This window comes from Bufo bufo, chromosome 4 (genome assembly GCF_905171765.1).
Source record: "Bufo bufo chromosome 4, aBufBuf1.1, whole genome shotgun sequence".
In the NCBI taxonomy this organism is placed as follows: Eukaryota; Metazoa; Chordata; class Amphibia; order Anura; family Bufonidae; genus Bufo; species Bufo bufo.
Window position 1 is genome coordinate 163,554,576 of NC_053392.1, and position 18,689 is coordinate 163,573,264.

General features: G+C 44.7%; 1 protein-coding gene across 5 annotated transcripts in view; it reads right to left on the bottom strand.

Moving 5' to 3' along the window:
• DOCK10 (dedicator of cytokinesis 10) overlaps window positions 1-18,689 on the bottom strand; it is a 374,360-nt gene that overhangs the window by 177,357 nt on the left and 178,314 nt on the right. For all 5 annotated transcript variants that reach the window (XM_040428071.1, XM_040428073.1, XM_040428072.1 and 2 more), the window contains exon 3: window positions 5,286-5,375. In XM_040428071.1, the coding sequence (XP_040284005.1) occupies window positions 5,286-5,375 (90 nt within the window). The remainder of the gene's footprint in view (window positions 1-5,285; window positions 5,376-18,689) is intronic.

Consider the following 18,689-nt stretch of genomic DNA (forward strand, 5'->3'; position numbering starts at 1 on the left):
TTCAAACGGAACTCACAAGCGGAGCCCCGAACGCTAGTGTGAAAGTAGCCTTAGGCTACTTTCACACTTGCGTTAGGAGCGGATCCGTCTGGTGTCTGCACAGACGGATCCGCTCCTATAATGCAAACGCTTGCATCCGTTCAGAACGGATCCGTTTGCATAACCATGAACAAAAAAAAAAAAAAAAAAAATTTTTTTTATTTTTTTTTTGTTCATGATAATGCAAACGGATCCGTTCAGACTTTACATTGAAAGTCAATGGGGGACGGATCCGTTTGAAAATTGAGCCATACTGTGTCATCTTCAAACGGATCCGTCCCAATTGACTTCCATTATAAGTCTGGACGGATCCGCTCGCCTCCGCACGGCCAGGCGGACACCCGAACGCTGCAAGCAGCGTTCAGGTGTCCGCTCACTGAACGGAGCGGAGGCTGAGCGCTGGCAGGCGGATACATTCTCAGTGGATCCGCCTCCATTGAGAATGCATTGGGGCCAGACGGATGCGTTCAGGACCGCTCGTGAGCCCCTTCAAACGGAGCTCACGAGCGGACACCTGAACGCAGGTGTGAAAGTAGCCTTATTCTGTTGCCTGATCTTCTGTACCTGTTCTGTATTGATGTTGTTATCCTTATCCATGCCTTGCCTGTTCTTCTGTACCTGTTCTGTCTGCATCCACTCTGTTCTGTGTTTAGCCTAGCAGTGCTCTAACTGCATCTGATAGCCTGGCAGTGGTAAACTGCTTCCGATCCATCCTGTCCTATGTCCAGCCTGGCATTGCCTACTGCTTCTGATCCATGTCTGTCCTGCAGTGCCTTATTGCTTCTGTTCCTCTGTTTTTCCTGCCTTCGTGAGAGGGCCCCTGGGTTCTCCGGAGGGAGGATCTCTAGTCTGTGTGCAGCTCTGCCTGAGACCGCCATGCTTCCATTCCGCATGGAGTCCAGGCTTCTGTGCTGGTTCCTGTTTGTCTTGTAGTCTGATCCATGTCCTGTGTTTGGTTGAGTTCCAGTTCTGTGGTCTGTTCTGCTGGTGCTTGCACCTGCGTGGTTCTTTGCAGGTAGGGGCCAAGTGTACCAGGACCTTCCTGGAGATGCTACCAGTGGGCCCTTGGCACAGTTCATTCCCACCACCAGGGGCTCTGTGAAAAACAGGGCTCACTGGCTCTCCTCCCTCTGGGTTTTGCCTCTGGTCTGCCAGTGTACTTTGTTCTGTAGTAGTGATACCACTATTGCTGAACCTGCTGTACTGTCATGTTCTTTTATTGCATTTGTAATAAAGTACTCTGTTGGTCCCTGGTCTGTTTCTGTCTGTGTCCTGTTTACAAGATGTCCCGGAGGTCTGCCTTGGGACCCGGCATGTGACACACCAACACAATCTGTGACAATTTAAATGGGAGCTGTCATGCACCATGTCTGTGTGTAGCCCTAGACTTCTCTCATGTGAACAACTCCTTTCATTTCTAGGCAGGGGCGTAAACTAAAGACTCACGGCCCTGGTGCAAAATTTCAGTTTGGGCCTCCCAGCATAACATCTCTTCATGCTCGTTAGCTGCAGCCTGTCCGTACAGTTTAATGTTTGGTAACTGGAGGAGGCTTTCACACCTGGTAAGCACTGGACCAGGAGTGGCGGGGAATCTGTGAGGATGAGTGTCCCTTCTCTAATTTTTCTATCCCCCTTTGAGTCCCTTCTAAAGAATTTTTGCCCCCTGGATAATCCTTCCAAAGCGGTTCTTCACCTTCCTGAGGTTTTTTTCAGACCACCCCAAGTGCAGCTGGACTTGCAGTGGTGAGCATACTGATCCCCACCGTTGGGTTCTGGCTCCATCACTCCCCCTTGAACGCCGCAAGTCCTGGGTCTACCTGTGTCAACATCCTGTTTTGACGTGGGTTATGTGACTGCCACAACCAACGACCCAATGACTGGCAGCAGCGGTCCCTTTACCCGTGTCAAACAGGATGTTGCCATGGGACCTGCAGTGGAGCTTAAACCCAGTGGCGGAGATTAAATAAGTATGTAGGCCACGCGGGGAGTCTGAAAAAATGAACAGAAAGGTAAACAACCCCTTTAATGATTATATTCAGCTGTTTTTATTCTTCTTCCAATGTAACTAAATAAGAAAAAGTTGAAGCAATTCAGCAAATGCCCTTCTATAGACATGTAAATGTCTGCATTGAGAGCACCAACACATCTAGTCAACAGACCCATCTTCTTTCTAACCTCCAGACCGTAGACTATACCGTACAAGGATTGACCTGCACAGGAGCTGCGGGCACAAAATGGCAGGATATTTTTCAGACTATTTGTGAAGCTGATTCATTTTTATATTTTGGATTGACTGCAAAAAAAAGATTGGAGGCATTCTTATTGTATATTCATATGTGGCAGACGTCAGACATTTCTGCGACAGAAAATCTGTTTCATTTATTGGCATGGCAATGGTTTTGCAATATGTACGTGGTTTTCTGCAAGTCCAATTTATTTGAATCAGACAGTCAAAAGAAATTTCAGCAGCTAATCTGCTGCATCTGAATATACTCTACCAGATAGCTACGAGGCATATAGTGCAGACAATAAGAGACTTGCCAAGACTTGGCAAGTTGAAAAGGGTTTTCTGGAAGTAAAATACTGATGACCTATCCTTTGTTTGAAGAGGCTGCAGCTCTTCAGGGAACTCCATGGCCTCTTCAGGGAACTCCATGGCCTCTCCAGGGAACTCCATGGCCTCTCCAGGGAACTCCATGGCCTCTCCAGGGAACTCCATGGCCTTCCTTCATCTCCTAGGTGCAAGTGAATGAGCCTGGCCTGCAATACCAAGCGCAATGTACAGCGCTGTGCTTTGTATGCTGTGAGCTGATTGGTGGAAATGCCAGACGTCAGACCCCCAGATCAGATATTGATGACCTATGCTGAGGACAGACCATCAATATTGTATGTAATCCTGGAAAACTCCTTCAATGCAAATGTGGGGTAAGTCCTCAGCGTTGATTCAGAAGCATCCAAATTACTTTTCAATCACGGCCCTCAACTTCCTAAATATCAGACAGCCAGATAATCACGCCATGCATACTGCATGATATGTATACCTCACGCCTTGGTGGTTCCACACAGTATATATCTGTATTGGGAAGCTTTTACTCCCTCTGTACAGTATTCTTCTGCAGATCACAGCTCGCCATCAGAGATAAATATAACAGTATGGAGGATCGTCGCTCTACCTCTGACCCCAGAGATGGGTTATAATGGGATTACAGGTAAGCTACACGGATATTATAACATGAGGCAATGCTTGGAGAGCACTGTACACGTGAGGCATCCCTTTGTCTGCTTTGACTTTGTGGTCTGCTTGACTAATGCAGATTTTATGGTCTGCTACGGTTGATATCAGATTGTTCTGTCCTCTCTGTCTGCCAATGCTCCCTTTGTTGATGTCAACACATTTATTTGGCTTGCCCACAATAACCAGCCATTGCTATTTTTCAGCTCGAGCTTGGAATACATGCATTTCTCTCATCCAGCACGTTTATAGACACATCTCTACCATAATGAATAAATGCACCCATAAGCTAGTGAATGATGGGGTTGGATCTCCTTCGTCTGTGTATTAAAGGGGTGTTTCAAGATTCATATACTGATGACCTGTCCTCAGGATGGGTCATCAATATCTGATCATGGGGGGACAATTCTTGGCACCCCCGCCGATCAGCTGTTTGAGGAAGCAGTGGCGCTCCCGTGAGCACTGCAGCCTCCCCCTAGTTCAGTGATGTCACATACTTTGATCCCATTCAAGTGAATGGGGCAGGGCTACAATACCAAGCACAGCCGCTATACAATGTACGATGCTGTGCTTGGCGAGCTGTGAAGAAGCTGCAGTGCATGTCATGGGGCCTTTAAACAGCTGGGTAGCAGGGGTGCCAGGAGTTGAGCCCCCTGCAATCAGATATTGATGACTTATCCTGGAGATAAGTCATTGATATAGGAGTCACAGAAAAACCCTTTAAGGAATCTGCACATCTCTACTGTGAAATAAATGTATTGACTTGGTGGGTACTATCTCTCCTGGGGGAGAAAGCGCCTTAATCGGCATGAGGAGACTTATAGGCCATACATGTTCCTCTGGAATTCTGGGAAAAAGGGGATGCAAATGAGCTCTTAAGCTCTGCCTTATTAGAGACATTGACTTATAGGATAGCTGCCTTACATCTGGTGGCATTAGAGTCAGGCCCCCTGCACACGAACGTGTGCACCCCGTGGTCGTGCTGCGGCCTGCAAAATGCGGGCCGAAATGCACGAACACAGTCCGTGGGGCAGCCACAGCGGATTGCGGACCCATTCACTTGAATGGGTCCACGATCCGGCCGTTCCGCAAAAACATAGGACATGTTCTATCTTTTTGCGGAACGGAAGTACGGGACGAAATCCCAAGGAAGCATTCCGTAGTGCTTCCGTATGGTTCCGTTCGGCATCTCCGGATTTGCGGACCCATTCAAGTGAATGGGTCCGCATCCGTGATGCGGAACGCCCACGGAACAGAACCGTGTATTGCAGATCCGCAAATGCGGTCCACAATACAGCAACGGGAAGCACACTCGTGTGCAGGTGGCCTCAGAGCTTGTTAGGAACTCATTTGCATCCCTTTCTTCCCATAAATGTTTTGTGCATGAAGATTTAGTTAACCCTGAGTAACTTGATGCTCCTTGGCCTGATGCAAATTCTGTCCTAACATCTTCTGAGTTGGCAGAGAGACCTTAGGGCATGACCACTACCTCTGCACCCCCTACAGCCATGCAGCTGTTTCTGGCCGTTGCTTGACCAAAGATTGCATTGATTGGCAAGTTGCAACCATGGTTCCAGAATCTTAGAAAATACAACACTGCAACCCCATTCAGTTCAATGGCAGCCCTGCTACACAGTGATCCTTACTCGTGCAGTAGGCATTGTGGCCACGATCGCCATGTAGCCCCAGCCCAAGCTTATGGAAGTGAATTAGGTTTGTTTTCCTTTATGCACAGGAAGTATTGACCTGTAAATGTACAATCTAGAAGCTCATGGATTCTCATTCACAGCAGGACTGTTTGTACTTATGCTCTGCGGCTTATTAATTACTGACATGCAGAGATCTGAAGGAAATGTCCTTGATTCTCCTCATTTTTTTTTTTACACATTATGTTCATGTTTTGCACAATATTTTGATCCTGGAAGATCAGGGGGTTACAAAATATCACTATTAAAGTGTATATGGGTCATACACAGTAGCTGTGGATTTTGCCATAGGAATTCATCATAGTTACCTCTTTGACCAATAAGTGTTCAGCCTTCTGTTCGGCATCTTCGGGTACAGTAGAATACACCGTTTCAATGCCCAGGGGGATCGTTTCCACCTGTTGACGTAAAATGGGTAGAGTGAGTAAAATATGAACAGAACGACCCGTCCTTCCAAACCAGTGTCTCAGGAGCCCCACGAGCCTCTCTCTTCCCCTGCGCGAGGCCCTGTAGATAATGGCAGCTGTAGCTAGCTGCACCTCGTAACTTTTTTTTTAGTTTTTGTTTTAAAAGTCTGGAATCTCTGATGCAGGCAAAGGAGGATATTTAGAAAATGCACCATTTTATGTGATGGCCAAAACTAAAAAACATTCTTAAAAATAGTTCAAGTGAAATTATACAATTGCCGCTATTTGCTAGACATATACTGGACGGTTTCCTTTTCATTATATTGCCTCATAAACATGAACGCACCCTTTGTAAGGTTACTTTCACATCTGCGCTTTGTATTCTGGTTTTGAGATTCAGCAGAGGATCTCAAAACCGGAGCAAAACGCTTCCGTTCAATTTAATAAATCAGGATCAGCATCCGTTCCGACGCGGCTGTATTAAATCAAAAATGAACATACCGGATCCAGCACAAAAAATAATGTAAGTCAATGCGTGACGGATCTGGTATGTTCTGTTTCACAGACCAGACACAAGAACCGCAGCTTGCAGTGGTTTTGTGTCCGGTCACAAAACGGAACGGAATGTATCCTGATCTGTTTTGTCTTCACGGACAATGCATGGGGGACAAAACAGAAGTGTTTTGCTCCGGTTTTGAGATCCTCTGCCGGATCTCAAAATCGGAATACAAAGCGCAGGTGTGAAAGGAGCCTAAGTTATATCGCTAAAAAGAAAAGGCGAGATCAGAAAATAATCACGTCTGTCACGCCAGCCTCCATAACAACTGGAGGATTTCTCTCTGGTAAGGTCTAAGAATCAATGGTTTACGCTTTAGAAATCTTGAAGTGGACTGGTCATATCTCCTGACATGTCTGATTTAGTAAATACCTCCATTCCTCATGAGATAAAAGTCCAGAAGCAGATTTTACTAGAACTGTGCAGCATGCTATTTATCTGTTATTCCTCCTTGAAATGTGTGAACAATGGACAACCAGGAGTTACCATTCCCCTTTTTAATAAGGGAAGAAGTGTACACAGATCTCACAGGACCCTCGCTATCGGAACCCCTGACCCATCCACTTTCAAACACTCCCAAGGAGTGATGGAAAACATATTCAGTGCCCTTACCTTAGTGCATGTTCACTCATGGTGTTTTTTATGTCTTTTTTTCTGGTGTTTTGCATTGTTTTTTTTTTTTTTAAATGACAAGAATTTTTTTTAGGAACATATTTTCAGGAAAAAAAAGCCTTAAAAAATGCCACCTTACCTATTAACTACAATAAAGTAGATCTGATTGAGAAATATTCAGCATTATGAGATCATTTGGCTGACCCAATACTAGACAGTCCCTATAGATATCTATCATTTTTTGTAACCAAAAAAGTTTCTTTATTAGATTCCCTACGTGCCATGCTTCTGACAGCACTGATTATATAGGAAGTTTTTTTTGTAAGAAATCTCTGCCCACCGTCCCCTGGTTTGCTGGGTGTTTCCGGTAGAAGAAGTGACAGGAAAAGAATAAGAAGCCATTTCAGGATGCAGTAAAAGATGAAATGAAGTCTCAGTAAACACTGAATGCAGAACAGAAAGTAAAAGTTTTGTAGACTAGTTTTAAGTTAACCCAAATTCACCCCAAAAATATATTGAGGTTAATTTGCTTAAAAGCTATTGTTCACGCTGGCAGAACATAATAACGTTGAAGCCTACAAGCCTCCAGTGCTGCCATGTTATGTGCCTACAAGGCTGTGAAGGGTTTATGATGAGGTATCTTAACACAATTACCAATGTCCTAGGGAAATTTATGGAATGGACTGACTTAACTCCTACGGCTACTATAAATTTGAGGTAGGCACAGAAGCACTGAAATAATCCAAGACATTTCATCACAAGACTTTCACAACAGCAGAGCAGTGGGAGGCATCTGTCAAGGACCACATACAATATCATTTCTCCTTTCTTCACTTTGATACAAAATAACATGAATTCGTTGATTGCCTAATGACTGCGCATGCATTCGCTGACTCAGCATTGGTCTGTGCATTTTTCACTGGTCAATGGTATATTTTGTGTGAGTGATGTTCTTACATGCTTGTGGCTGCACATATATAAGTGCATTCCTATATATGGTATCTTGCACTGACGTACATTCTGGAAATATGAAAACGAGCAAAATCTGTAGTAATTATTACTGATCTGTGGTTACAGGCAATCATTCAGGTGAATGTGTCTCTGGGATGAGGAGGGTTAAGACTAATACCTAGAATGAGCTGACAGAGGGAAGATGCCATACGAATTGCTCATTTGAACCAATGTTTCAAATTCTGAATGAAAAATAAGCGGTTTGAAAAACTGATTGGATAATTTGCTGGACATTGGCACAATCATCAGGGAGGATGATGGGTTTCCCACTGGGAAGCATCACTGTTGCCTACCATGGCTCTCCTGTCCTGAACATTGTAAGTGAGAGGTATTTACATGTAGTGATAGTGATCAATCCCTTTAATGCACACACAATCATTTACAGATGTTGTCCTATCAAGACAACCCCTGTCTATGTCCTATAAAGGCCTATGAAAGTCATACAGGACTTGGGACTCCCCTACATGAGCCAGAGAGGAGAGCAGCCATATACTCTGATGAGCAAAAGGGTAACAATGTTTAGAACTTTTGACTTTCAAGCTCCATACCTCACCATCCACTACAGCTTTGAACGTGAGACTACCACCATTTTATAGACAATCATCTTGGCTATCTCATACATAAATTGAACTTGCAAATATTTATCATATGATTAGTTATGCAGACAATTTTAATTTTTATTATTTTGGTAGTATTTTATAAATCCACCTTTTGACTTTCAACACTGCCTGAATCCTTCTGGGCATGCTCTTGATCAGATTTAAGCATGTCTTAACCAATATCTGTCCTCAGGTGTCTTCTACCCATTCCCAATGTTGGTGCATACTGGTCGACTCACTTGGATACGAATACAGCTTTTTCTTCAACTCTACCCACAAGTGTTTAATTGGGTTGAGGTCTGAATACTGTGGGGGCCAATCCAGCACCTCTACTTCATTGTCATTTCTTCGCTAATCTTGATGTATGCTTCGAGTCATTGTCCTGTTGGAACACTATGCTGTCCTTTTCATATCTTTTCATCTTGTAGGATACTCACATATAGCCCAGCATTGAGACCACTATTTATCCTGGTCAAGTATTCAACTCCTTTGGCTGTGAAACAACCCCATATCATTAGACTTCCTCCACCGAACTTGACAGTTCCTTCAATTTCTCGATTCATTAGCCCCATTTTCCCTTTTTTCTTCCAGACCCATTTGCACCCTTCAGAGCCCAGTCTATTCACTTTCATCTCATTGCTCCAAAAAACCCGTTTCCAATCTTTGTACTTTTTTGCAAACTCAAGCCGACCCTTCTCATTACGATACTGAAGTCGAGGCTTCTTCACATTTTTTTGGGCCACTGTTCCAGACTGTGTAATGTGCGTCGCATGGTGCTTGCATGGACGTCTGTGATCTCACTATTACAAAGCATACAAGCCACCTCCACTGCCGTGGTAATCATGCCAGAACTCAAAGACCTTGGGATGAGCTGACTTGTTGACTCCAATATTTTGCCTGGACGTCCACCTCTTGGCTTTGGAATGGATGGCTGGACTTCATTTCGTATTCTTCCAACTGTCATGGCACTCACATGATGCAGTTTGGCAATTTTCTTGGCTTAGATACCGCTATCGATGAGCTGAATAATGCGGTTTCTCTTTTCTTGGGAAATCTTCATGGCTGCCCCTGGATTCAAAACAGTGAACTTTCGCTTGGGAATCAACTTATAAGGCTCCATTCACACGTCCGTCGTGTGTTGCGGACCCGCAAATTGCGGATCCGCAACACACCCGCCCGACACCCCTATAGAAATGCCTATTCTTGTCCGCAAGCGGCGGACAAGAATAGGACATGTTCTATCTTTTGCGGAGCTGCGGACCTGAAGATCGGGGCCGCGCTCCGCAAATGCGGATGCTGACAGCACACTGTGTGCTGTCCACATCCATTCCGTCCCCATAGAAAATGAATGGGTCCGCACCCGTTCTGCAAAATTGCGGAACGGATGCGGACCCATTTGCGGACGTGTGAATGAAGCCTAACACACTGAGCTATTAGGAAATGTGAAAACAGGTTGTAATTTGTAGTAAACAAGAAGAAAAAGATTGTTCCACCACCAGGAGCAAAACAGTAACAATGCAGTTACATGACAAGAATCTGCATAACTAATCATATGCTAAATAGTTGCGAGTACAATTTATGTATTATATAGCAATATAGCAAAGATGATTGTAGTCTCACGTTCAAAGCTGTAGTGGATGGTGAGATATGGAGCCTGAAAGTCAAAAGTTCAAAACATTGTTACCCTTTTGCTCGTCAGTGGCTACATTCACACGAACATATTTTGTTTCTGAGTCCGTTCCGTTTTTGAGTCCGTTCCGAGTACGATGCAGACCCATTTATTTCAATGGGTTCGCAAAAAATGTGGACAGCACACCATGTGCTATCCGCATCTGTATGTCCGTTCCGTAGCCTTGCAAAAAAAATAGAACATGTCCTATTCTTGTCCGTTTTGCAGACAAGGATAGGCATTGTTACAATGGATCCGCAAAAAAAACGGATGCAATAGGGAACGTCAGCCGTTTTTTTTGCGGATCCACAAGTGAATCCACAATTTGCGGTCTGCAGCACGGGCACGGAGCCTTTACGTTCGTGTGCATGTAGCCTTATACTACATTTTCACTGTAATCTCTGTTGCAAGAAAAATGTACAGCATAAGGGTCCATTCACATGTCTGTATGTGTTTTGCGGATCCGCAAAACACGGACATCGGCAATGTGCGTTCCGCACTTTGCAGATCACACATCGCCGGCACAACCAGTCCACAGAACCAACGGTTCAATAACTTCCCTGATCCTTTCCCTTATCACTACTGAACAAGTATATCAAACGTTCTAGGTGATCGAGAGAAATGACTAATGTGATGAGTGCCATTCATCTCTGAAAAGATGGCTGTGTTATATCTGGCTGTACATCTTGACCTCACACTTCAGCTGAAGCTCCTTGTCTTTAATACACTTGCAGAACAAGGACAGAAGATTACAGCATATTCCGTTTCAGGCAGGTGCATTTTTGTGGGATTCCCCAAGGTTTTTCAGTCTTCAGTGTGTCATTGCTTCCTATAAATATGCAAAAATATTTGATTCTAAGTAGCAAAGCTGTCATAACAAATGGTTGTACCTGAAGTAAGACAGCAAAAAGATCTTATTAGCAAGTGAGATTTTATTCTCAGCACCTCGAGATTTGTAAGATGCTTTCAAGTAAACCACGTTATTTTATTTCAGGCATCAAATAAGAATACAGAAACACTGTATTAATGGTTGTTTTATACAAAACCCACCAAAATGTAACATCTCTTGGGGTACAATAGCTTCAGACTCACTAATCAGCCTAAACTTGATACCAAAAACATGCTAATCCACAGAATTCTAGAAGGTCACCATAACTTTCAAAAAGTTGCTACATGTCATTAGTTATAATGAACTGGTTCTGTTTCAGATTAAGGGCTCATGCATACAACTGTGTGCAGGCCAGGTGCGTGCTGCAGACCACAAATGGTGGTCCGCTATGTACGCGTACAGACTGTAGGGCTGCCGCATGCAGACCCTTTCTCTTACATGGATCCGCGTCCAACGGTCTGGAGCGGAGGCACGGACAGAAACCCCACAGAAGCACTCCGTAGTGCTTCCGTAGTGTTCCGTGCCTCAGTTCCGCACCGACCTTCCGGATTGCAGACCCTTTCAAGTGAATGGGTCTCCATCCGTGATGCGGGGTGCACACGGCCGGTGCCCGTGTATTGCGGACTATTTGTTTGCGGGCCGCAATATGGGCACAACCGGGCACCGGCCGTGTGCTTGAGCCCTAACTGATACAAATTAGTTTAGGTTACACTATTCACAATTGACTTTTTCAGGTGGCTGAAGATCTGGTTATGAACAATTTGTATCTGGCCACAGTTTCCTGTAATTGGTCCTCCTGCCTCACAAACGCGTTTTGTTTAAACCTGATGGTGCTGACCCTGTTTGGTTGACGTAACTCTATGGTTTTGATTTTGGCTTGTTATTTTTTTGCTCTTTGATTCGGATTTGGTCCTAGTTGTGCCCATCTGTTTCTGACCTGGTCTGTCTGACTACTCCTTCACCTCCCTGATTAAGTCCTGTGCACTTAGGTTAGGCACCAGCGCCCAGTTGAGGACCCCCGTTTAGGATGAATCGTCCAAGTAGGAAGGGACAGTGGTGTGGATGGAATTTCGGGCTGTGCTGTCCCCTACCTAATGTGACAGGATGTGTTAATATTGGTGTCCACTGTTCCCTTTGTATTCAGTTGTAGGTCTTCTAGGTCAATATTCAGTTGTACAACAACCCAAAGCTTTCTCAGTGCTAGCTCGCAATTTCTGCTTATGTCTCTTGTCCCATCTATACATTGGGACCACATTTTTTGCTTTTCCTTACTTGACCTTCTTGTTGATTCTTGTCTGCTAGGTTGCTAATGCAGGATGGGTACATACAGTATGTGGTATGAAAGCATGAGGCAGCGTAGCGTACCAGAAAAGTGTCTGGAAGTCTACTTTTAGTAATCTATTTATTAATCCATAATCCACATTATTTTAGTAACTTTACTAGACATAAATATAGCTGAAATTTCACCTTATTTGCAAGTATAATGTACAGGGATATAGAGATACTGAAGCTGTTTTACTAATTTTGTCTAAGATTTAGAGTAAACCTAGACTTGACAGTCTAAAAATGCACCAGATGTATCACAGTGACTGCTGAATTATAAATCTGGTGCACCTTTAGACGATCGACTCTAAACCACCTACTAGTTGGCTAACTGTGCACTAGAATTTAGCTCCACAATTCAGCCACAATATTGCCGTACATGCTTGCATCTTAAAGGATAACTGTCGTATTATAATTATTTTGGAGTATTGGATTGTGGTGATTAATATCACCTTGGTGGCCCTATTTCAACTTTTCACTGTGTATTCAATTACCCCTTAATTCCACAGTTTTGTTCCCTGTACTGCCTACTTTTACCTGTGCTTAAAATAGAGTTGCTAGGCATGGTCCGTCCTTCATAGAAGGACGGAGGACGCTGCGTGCAAGGTCACATTACTGACAGCCAGGGACTGTAAGTAAATGATTAAAGCCAGGTCCTCCCCAGCAGCTGATAACAGTGCCTGGGCTGTGTGCACTTCTCCCTGTCACTGCGCTTGGCAGACGCTCCCTCACTCAGCAGAGCTGGAGAATGCAGAGTTGAAGCAGCGCACAACAGGGAAGGGAGATCTGCCATCTGCTCAGTGTAGAAATGAAAGCAACATGTGGTAAGAGGACCCCTTTGTGCTGCAGGAGATTAACTCTTTAGGGGGAGGGCTCTGGTTACTGACACTTTTTGGGGGCTATTGTTACTGGCTAGTGAGGGCAGGCGGGATTAGCCTCAGGGTGAGGGCAGTGGCGGCCATCTTAACTGAATAGTGAAATTGCAGTTTTATGCAGACTGGTTGTTAAGAGCTGAATCTTATTAAATATGGGGTAAGTCAGTGTAATAGTAACTGATTCTGGAATATCATGTTATTAGTAACTACATATATGAAAATTTAAATTAGGGTCTAAATGTGACAGTTATCCTTTAAGCCATTTCTGCTAGGCCATGTCCCCTTGTTGGACATCACAAATAAATCAAAACACCAACATATTGTTGGAAGTGGCAGAAACAGAGTCTAAAACACATAATACATCTGATATAGGGCATGTGTGCCAGAATCCTGTTGCTTTTGAGTGCTGACAGCGGAGGAATGGGCGGCAGTAGGAAAATCTGAAATAGTGATCTGGAATCCGTATCTGCAGCACCTCTCATTTAGGCTACTTTCACACTAGGGGCAGCCTTCTCTGGCAGGTTGTTCTGGCGGTTGAACAGCCTGCCAGATCCGTGCTGCTGCTAGTGCACGCGTGCCGCAGAGGTCCGCTCCGGCCCCATTGACTATAATGGAGGCGAGCTGGAGTTCTGGCGGCCAGAATAAAACTAAGACATGTCAAGCAAGGGTTATAGCTATTAATCTTTCATATAGTAAAGATTTATTGTAAGAAAACTGAAGACGTCCCCTGCACAAAATGATAGCTTTGTTGTCTGCAGCATAAAGTAATATTCATAATTGAGGTCAGAACGTTCTGGCTCCACAGATCCTACAAAATACTCTGCAGATTGATTTTATATATTGATGGAGCAAAGACTGCTGCCTAAAAATTATGAGTTTAAACTTATTAAGCTCCCATGCAGTCTTGATTATTTTGTGTGTGATTCGCACAACCGTGATCGACCTCGGAAATACAGTCTGTGTGTGGGTCTACCGGGGCTCTCCTGACCCTTACAGACTGATTCATAGTAATTTATGACACAGTCAGTCTCTATCTGATCACAGTGCTATTGATAAAGTGAGTAAACTGCAATAGCCATGCGATCAGATGGGAACACACGGACTATCTAACACAAGCAGCGATTCAGGGTACTGCAACATCAAGAAGCTACAATACCCTGCACCGCTGCTACTAAATGAATGGTGTGAAGGTGGACGGTCCAATGTAAATGATGAAGAGACCACAGCATGTGGTTTACCGTGGTCTCTAGGACAGCCAATTGACTTGGACCTCCACTGATCTGATATTGATAGCCTATTCAGAACTTAAAAAAATACCTTTAAGGGTTCAACCACACGGCTTGGTCGTGATTCGGTTGGACAGCGGCCGAGCTGCAGTCAGGAACTGCGCGGCCAATTAGCCGGCAGCTGCCTTTTATTTAAAGGGGTATTGCCATCACAGACAATGGGGGCATATCGCTATGATATACCCCCATTGTCTGATAGATCCAGGTCCCACTTCTGGGACCCGCACCTACAATGAGAACAGAGCAGGGAAATGAACGGAGGGCACACTGCGCATGTTCAGCCGCCCTCTATTCATTTCTATGGGGCCGCCAAAAATAGCCGAGTGCTGGCTCGACTATTTCCGTCTGCCCTATAAAAATAAATGGTAGCAGGGGCCGCACGTGCGGTCCCATTCACTTCTATGGGAGCAGTGGGGAGCAGCGCTTGGTCCAGCCACAGCCACAGCTCTCCCCGCTCCGTTCTCGTTGTAGATGCGGGTCCCAGAGGTGGGACCAGCACCTATCAGACAATTGGGTCATATCCTAGCGATATGCCCCCATTGTCTGAGATGGGAAAACCCCTTTAACTAATGCACTGTTTAGTCAGCCTTCATTGTTAATGGCCGCACAGTATTGAAGAAGCCATTAATGAAGACTGACTATATAGTGCAGTCTTTATTAGTTACATGAAGGGAAGCTGCAGCTTATTGGCCACGTGGTTCTTGACCGCAGCACGGCCGCAACCCGACCGGATCACGACCATGCCTTGTGGTCATACCCAAATATCTTTTAGGACAGCTTTTCATGATTTTTCACTAGGAAGTCATTTTTTAGATTTTTTTTTATGACCAATAGTGATGGTTTTACCAATTTTACACTGAAAGGCCTTTTATATCAAAATATCTAAGGCCTCGTTCATACAGAGGATTTTGACTTTGCTGCTATGGTTTTCTAATTTGAATGCCGTGGACCGGCTTGTGGTTTTTTCCCCACTGAATAGAGCTAAACAATGAATGCACACCCGCTGCAGCTTCTGGTCATGTCCTTTCTTGGGTTGGTCACAGCTTTAAATTGCAGGGGAAAAAAATGAAAACGATGAGAGGTGGATCATGCACAGTCAACGCCGACTTGTATTCCTGCTTTCAAGGACACCATGTAAACAAGGCCCAAGGTTGGGTTCACAGATACGTTTTTCTGGCAGGTTTGGAAAAAGAGAATATAAGATATAAAGGAGAGACTTTTTCTTCCTGCCAGATCTAGCTTTGGCTCAAAAAACTGCCAGACAAAAACTCCTACAAAAACCTATGTGCGAACCCTCTAAGGCCTCTTTCACACAACCGTTTTTTTCCCCCCGTTCAGGCTACATGCAAACGACCGTTGTGTGTTTTTGCGGTCCGTGAATCGCGGATCCGTATCCATTCCATTTTTGCGGAACCATCTGTTGAAAATTTTATGCCCAGCCCAATTTTTTCTATGTAATTACTGTATACTGTATGTGCCATACGGAAAAACGGAACAGAAACGGAAATACAACAAAAAAAAAAAAAGGAACAACAGATCCGTGAAAAACGGACCGCAAAACACCGAAAAAGCCATACGCTCGTGTGCAGGAGCTCTTAGCTTACAATGGTGCATTTTAGACCAAGCTTTTTACCTCTAAATCAGGGATGCCCAACCTGCGGCCCTCCAGCTGCTGCAAAACTACAACTCCCAGCATGCCCGGACAGCCTACAGATATCAGCCTACGGCAGGGCATGGTGGGAGTTGTTGTTTTACAACAGCTGGAGGGCCACAGCAAGACACTAAGTGTCTAAAACACTCAAAAAATGTAGTGCACGATTTTGATTATTACTAACCCATTTTTGTTTTTGCTCGTTAGTTTTTTTCCTTCCTGCCCTAATTTGCATTTTTTTATGCCAATATTTACCATCTCTTGTATTGTAAAATTGTGAAAACAATTAAAAACACCCAAAACACTATTCTAAAGGTCAGCAAGATTACAGCTATATGAAATTTCTATACAGTAGTTTGTATTATGTTTTACTGGGGGAGGGGGGGGGGGGGACCACACAACAAACAGCAAATTGTCCATCACCCCCATTATAGTGTTCACCATGAATTATAAATATTTTTATATCTTGGACATTTTCATATGCGACGATACCAATTATGTTTATTTTTTATTGTTTATTTTTATATGTAAAATTGGGAACAGTGGTAATTGCAATTATAAATATATATATATTTTTTAAAACATTATAGTCCCCTCAGGGGACTTGAGCTTGTGCTATTGCTATTACTATTGCAGTCTGTGGGATTTTAAAGGCTACCTGACCAGGCATGGCTTGACAGGCATCTTACTAATACAGGCCAGGGAGCCTTCACAAGGCCTCAGGATGCCATAGTAACTGATCCTCCCTCTGTCTAGCCCCTCAGATGCTGAACTTGCTAATGACCATGGCATCTCCAATTCCAGTCATTGTAGCCTGTTTTCAGCTATATTACACAGCCAGCACCTGACGCATTTGGGCTCAGCTCATGAGCCTCCTTCATACATCCTTTAATGATGTTCAGTTATGAAGGACTCTTAAGGGACTATATACAGGAGTATGTGACTATAAATAATATTATAAGTGATAACCAGCATGGGTTTCTCAAGGACAGAAGTTGTCAGACTTAGGCCTCATGCACACGACCGTGGTGTGTTTTGTGGTCCGCAAATCGCAGATCCGCAAAACACGGATGGTGTCCGTGCGTGTTCCGCAATTTGCGGAACGGCACAGGCAGCCTTCAATATAAATGCCTATTCTTGTCCGCAAAGCGCGGACAAGAATAGGACATGTTATATTTTTTTAGCGGGGCCACGGAACGGAGCAACGGATGCGGACAGCACACGGATAGAGATGGCCCGAACTATCCGACGGCGAACAGTTCCCGGCGAACATAGCTTGTTCGCGTTCGCCTCTGCCGGGCGAACACATGCGATGTTCGGTCCGCCCCCTATACATCATCATTGAGCAAACTTTGACCCTGTACCTCACAGTCAGCAGACACATTCCAGCCAATCAGCAGCATACCCTCCCTCCCAGACCCTCCCACCTCCTGCACAGCATCCATTTTAGATTCATTCTGAAGCTGCAGTCTTAGTGAGAGGAGGGAGACTGTAACTGCTGCTGATTTAATTGGGAAATCGATAGCTAGGCTAGTGAATTCAGTGTCCACTCCAGTCCTGAAAGACTCATCTGATCTCTGCTGTAAGGACAGCGTCCTGACAGCACCCCAAAAAGCCCTTTTTAGGGCTGCAACATTAGTCTGCTTTTTTTTTTTCCTTTATATACATATTGCAGTTGCCTGGCCTGCCTGTGTGTGAGGAGCTGCAGGCCCACAGACTGTAGTGTGCCCACTGCCAGTGCTCACCCCTGTCATTCCGTGTGGCACAGGACTTTGCTTAAAAAAAGGCACTTAATTTTTACACTTTAATCTAAGGTTAGTTGCCTGCCAGTGTGTGTCAGGCTGACTTCCACTGACTGTAGTGTGCCCACTGCCAGTGCCCACCACTCATACCGGCTGGCACAGGACTTTGCATAAAAAAGGCATTTAATTTTTACACTTTAGTGTAATTTCAGCTGCTTGCCTGCTGCTAGTGTGTGTCAGGCCGACTTCAACTGACTGTAGTGTGCCCACTGCCAGTGCCCACCCCTGTCATACCGAGTGGCACAGGACTTTGCTTAAAAAATAGGCACTTAATTTTTACACTTTAATCTAAGGTTAGTTGCCTGCCAGTGTGTGTCAGGCTGACTTCCACTGACTGTAGTGTGCCCACTGCCAGTGCCCACCACTCATACCGGCTGGCACAGGACTTTGCTTAAAAAAGGCATTTAATTTTTACACTTTAATGTAATTTCAGCTGCTTGCCTGCTGCTAGTGTGTGTCAGGCCGACTTCAACTGACTGTAGTGTGCCCACTGCCAGTGCCCACCCCTGTCATACCGAGTGGCACAGGACTTTGCTTAAAAAATAGGCACTTAATTTTTACACTTTAATCTAAGGTTAGTTGCCTGCCAGTGTGTGTCAGGCTGACTTCCACTGACTGTAGTGTGCCCACTGCCAGTGCCCACCACTCATACCGGCTGGCACAGGACTTTGCATAAAAAAGGCATTTAATTTTTACACTTTAGTGTAATTTCAGCTGCTTGCCTGCTGCTAGTGTGTGTCAGGCCGACTTCAACTGACTGTAGTGTGCCCACTGCCAGTGCCAACCACTGATACCGGGTGGCACAGTAGCTTGCCGATAAATAAGGCATTTAATTTTTAGACAGTAGTCTAAATTCAGTTGCTTGCCTGCTGCCAGTGTGTGTCAGGCCCGCTTCCACTGACTGTAGTGTGCCCACTGCCAGTGCCAACCACTGATACCGGGTGGCACAGTAGCTTGCCGATAAATAAGGCATTTAATTTTTAGACAGTAGTCTAAATTCAGTTGCTTGCCTGCTGCCAGTGTGTGTCAGGC